The 3,884-nt window shown below is 47.0% G+C and overlaps 1 protein-coding gene across 1 annotated transcript in view; it reads right to left on the bottom strand.

Moving 5' to 3' along the window:
• Positions 1-205: 205 nt before the first annotated feature.
• MIS18BP1 (MIS18 binding protein 1) overlaps positions 206-3,884 on the bottom strand; it is a 26,517-nt gene continuing 22,838 nt past the window's right edge. The window contains exons 13-16 of the mRNA XM_019556594.1: positions 3,427-3,572; positions 1,794-1,875; positions 1,137-1,191; positions 206-957 (exon numbers count right to left, since the gene is read on the bottom strand). Coding sequence (XP_019412139.1) covers positions 872-957; positions 1,137-1,191; positions 1,794-1,875; positions 3,427-3,572 — 369 coding nt within the window. The 3' untranslated portion in view covers positions 206-871. The remainder of the gene's footprint in view (positions 958-1,136; positions 1,192-1,793; positions 1,876-3,426; positions 3,573-3,884) is intronic.

Genomic DNA, 3,884 nt, shown 5'->3' with positions numbered 1-3,884 from the left:
TGTATCCAAGAAGCCACAGACAGGCTACATGTGCCCTGAACTCCTGGCTGCTGCCAGAAACACCTAACATTTAAAAATCATAAATCACACCCTCTCAGACAAATGTGACAGATCTACAATATTAGCACCTAGAAATTAAATGGCTTTCACACCAGTGATTTCATACTATTGACTGCAGTAATGAAAATAACCATGCCAACAGCTATCAACACTTAAAAGTGCCCAGAAAGGAAATTTAATAAAATATGGCTGTTCTAAATTACACAAGTTAAAACGTAATCCCATTTTAATTACAAGGATGGCAGTGCTGTAGGTTTATTGTACAGTAACGTTTTTAAAACATTATTTCAGGTTAAAAGGAAACAATTGAAACCAAGTCATCAGTATTTTCATACCTTTTAAACACAAGGAAAAGATGGGAGGGGGAGGAGCCTGCTTGAAAAGAGAGCACAACAGCATCCTTTATACCGAAGGCCCAAGCATTACAGTCTTCCTGAACAGATATGGAATAAGACCAGAATGCACTTGACCAGAGGCCAGATTGTCGGGCCCTAGCATTTCAGCATGTACAGGGTAATCTAGTTGAGAGGCCGCAACCCACGGTGTCGAGTGCGGGCTGTCCATGGCCTTCAGCGATGGGAATGCTTCTGGCAGGCTCTCTCCCCAGGCCTCTGGGGACACCAACAGTGGCGTGGGGGGTCCTAGCGCCCACCCTCAGTTCTGACCTGGGGCGTTTTCTGGCTCACTGCTGAAAGCAATTGCCTCCCCCTGGTTTAGAGCCCCGGTTCTGAGGGCTGGCTGAAGCCTTTAGAACACGTTGCCCCCGAGCTCAGAGCGACAGTCACTACTGAGCTACTCAATCAGTGGATGGTCAAGTAGAGAAGTAGGAGTCTTCCTGCTCTTCCTCGTCCGAAGGCTCTGGTGCACCCGCTGCAAACAGCCCAGCATGCTCTGCCCCTGCAAGCAGGTAAGAGCACTTGGTCACCATACACATGTGGAACTGGGCTGGCCAAGCCAGAAAAGCACACGCACAAGCAAGTGGCCCTGTGGTCAACCACCCAGGAGCATTCTCCATGCAGCCAGAGTGCTCTGCACTTCAGACAGGCCTGGCACGGGGATGAGAAGAAAGAGCTCACCTTGGTTCAAGGCGATGGTTCTGCGAGAGCTTGGAATAGCGCACACAGTTCCAGCCTGGCACGGACAAGAGGAAAGAGTTGATGCACAAGGCAGCCGTTCATGTCTATTTCTGCAGCATCGTTATTTGGAGGACATGTGAAAATGCAGCCTTGACAAGATGAAGGAACTAAAAATTGTCCTGTTGCTGAAGGACTGCATTGCTACACACTGAATGAGCTGCAGTGTCTAATCCCTCCTACCAAACTAACAGCATGGCATTTTTGCACCTGGGTTCTCAAAGGGTCGCTGGGGTTAGAGCACTGTAGAGCAAACGCATTGGGCAGTGATAACCAGGAACTGCTGAAATCTTAGAGGAAGAGAATGATCCATTCTCCCCATCTAATTACAGATCACTGACTGCAATGACTTCTTGTTGCTCGATCTGTAAGCACCTGACTAATAAATAGCCTCAGTTTTTCTCCATTCAAGCATGGCAGGGAATGGCTGTTTCTGCCTGAAACTTACTCTTTTTCCAACACAGTTTAGAAGCTTTTAATCAGAAGTGGTCTCCCATCCTACTCAGCAGGAAGACAGTGCACAGGAAGCTACCGCTACAGGTTTCACATTAGCATTCCTCATCTCTCAGTTTAATTGAAAAAAAAAAACAAAACCATTACCGATTTCTTCTTGATGTTGCCCCAAGTGGCCGCGTTGCCTTTCTTCTTCTGCATCCTGAACACATGCTTATCATAATCCTTCCTGTAAACAAAGTCAGTCAGCGTTACTGGGGGGCCTAGTCTGGGGATACTAGTTCGGGCAGTTATAACTAATACACAACAGTCAGCGCACCAGGCAGAAAACCAACAGAGCTGTTCTAGGACGAGCTGAGGAGTAACAAACCCCAAGCCTCTCCAGAAGCCATCACAACCCCTGCAATTGTGCACTCCTTGCTGAACTGGCCCTCCCTTTGACTTCCAGTCACGGACTACGGCTGAGAGCCGTCACAAACAGGCAGCGTCTTCCTTTATGAGCATAAATATGCTTCCTCCCAGTTACCAAACCAGTCACGGACAAGCTCAGTTCTGGATGTATTCCTCCCCTCTGAAGTGAAGCCTCTTCCATCAGCCACAGCAGCAGGAAGTCCAGCCTCCTGAAGCTGCTGAGCGTCCTCAATGACCATGAGCCAGGTTTACATTAGCAGCTGTCAGACACGGAAAAAGTCCTTGTGCAAATCGTGCAGATGCAGGTTTACCCACAGAAATGCCGCCTGGCCATATAAGCTACATCTCAACTGGGAGGGAATAGCTATAAGCTGTATCTTGACTGGTGCTGGAATAACTATACTGGTATGGAAAGCACTGCTGCTGCATGCCTTCATGGGCATTTTGAAGAACTTGGGGTGTGGAAAGACTGGGGCACATTTGTACAGCGCTGAAGTGCTCCGAACTGGATCAAGATTAAATGAATACCCTTAGAGCAGCAGTTCTCACTCTTTATTTAATAAAGATTTATTACTAGCACCAGCAGTACCCAACTCAACGTGAAGCTCAAGCGCTAATCCATTCTCAGACTGAAAGGCTACAGTCAATGACTCCTTTTCTGGATGCTTGTTTTCCAGTTCAAACAGCACAATTTCGTTAAACATCTCTCCATCCAAATCAAAGTTCACGGGAACGCAGGGTTTACCAGGCAGGTTCCCAACCAGCACATCACCAGTATCACACTCGCAAGAAATAGATGCTTCCAAGGAAGGCAACAAACCAAGGGAGACAGATTAACTACCACTCCATCTGGACGACTTTGAACTATAACTAGCTATTGGGCCCTTTTAGAATCTTCTCATGTTTCCAGTTTCATTTAAATCCCCAGAATTCACGCTTCATACTTCCTGGCCATTAGCTCTGTGGCACATGAAAGCCAGTGGCTGCCTCACCTTTCCAGCACTTATGCTGTGCATCTCATATTCCAACTACATTTCAGTCTGCTTGTCAAGTTTTATTAACAGCCTATTCCTCTGTTCACTTTGCATTTGTGAGCCCGATAACAAGAAGTCTTCTGCACCATCTTTAAGGACTTACAGTTGCGTACCAAGTTTTTAAAGAGTCTGGTCACAAGAGGACAGCAGTCGAAATGGTAAAAGCAAAACTTTAGACTGGTGTAGCTACAAAAGCAATTTATACGAGAGAGGTGGAGACAGAAGTGGCAAGAAAACAAGCATCTGAAACTGCTTCTTAATATAAAACTAAAACTTTTCTCTAGGGCAAGATGCATATAAAACTACCCAAAGGCACTGTATTTTATAGCTCTTACCTGTTGATCGATCCCAGCATACTAGGACTGATGTGCTCACACTGAGGCGTTTTCACCGAGGGGAAGATGGATGAGACAGGTGAGACTGGATTGCTGTCCATGAGCTCAAAGACATCATCATCTTGGCTTTCCCAGAAAGCTGGGAGCTGCAAAACCACATCAGCACCAATGACCTTGCACTTCTAACTCCTCTGCATCCCCACCTCCCCCACCAGAGCCCCCCATGCCAGATTTCCGGTCCTGCAGCGAGCCCCACAGGCCAGGAGACACCCCTGCATTAAAACCATACACATTTTAAATCTCAACTATAAAAGCTTAATGAAATACCTAAAGGAGGAGGAAAATACTGAATAAGGGCCTTCACCTGCAAGCTCCCCCGCCCCCAGCTATTGATTAAACTTAACTCTTTTTTCCCCACCCAAAAGGTTGGGGGGGGGGGGGGGGGGGGGGACAAAAAG

Source organism: Crocodylus porosus, unplaced genomic scaffold (assembly GCF_001723895.1).
Source record: "Crocodylus porosus isolate Cpor-Errol unplaced genomic scaffold, CroPor_comp1, whole genome shotgun sequence".
Classification (NCBI taxonomy): domain Eukaryota; kingdom Metazoa; phylum Chordata; order Crocodylia; family Crocodylidae; genus Crocodylus; species Crocodylus porosus.
The sequence above is the reverse complement of the archived record's forward strand: the minus strand, read 5'-3'. Positions and strand labels throughout refer to the sequence as shown.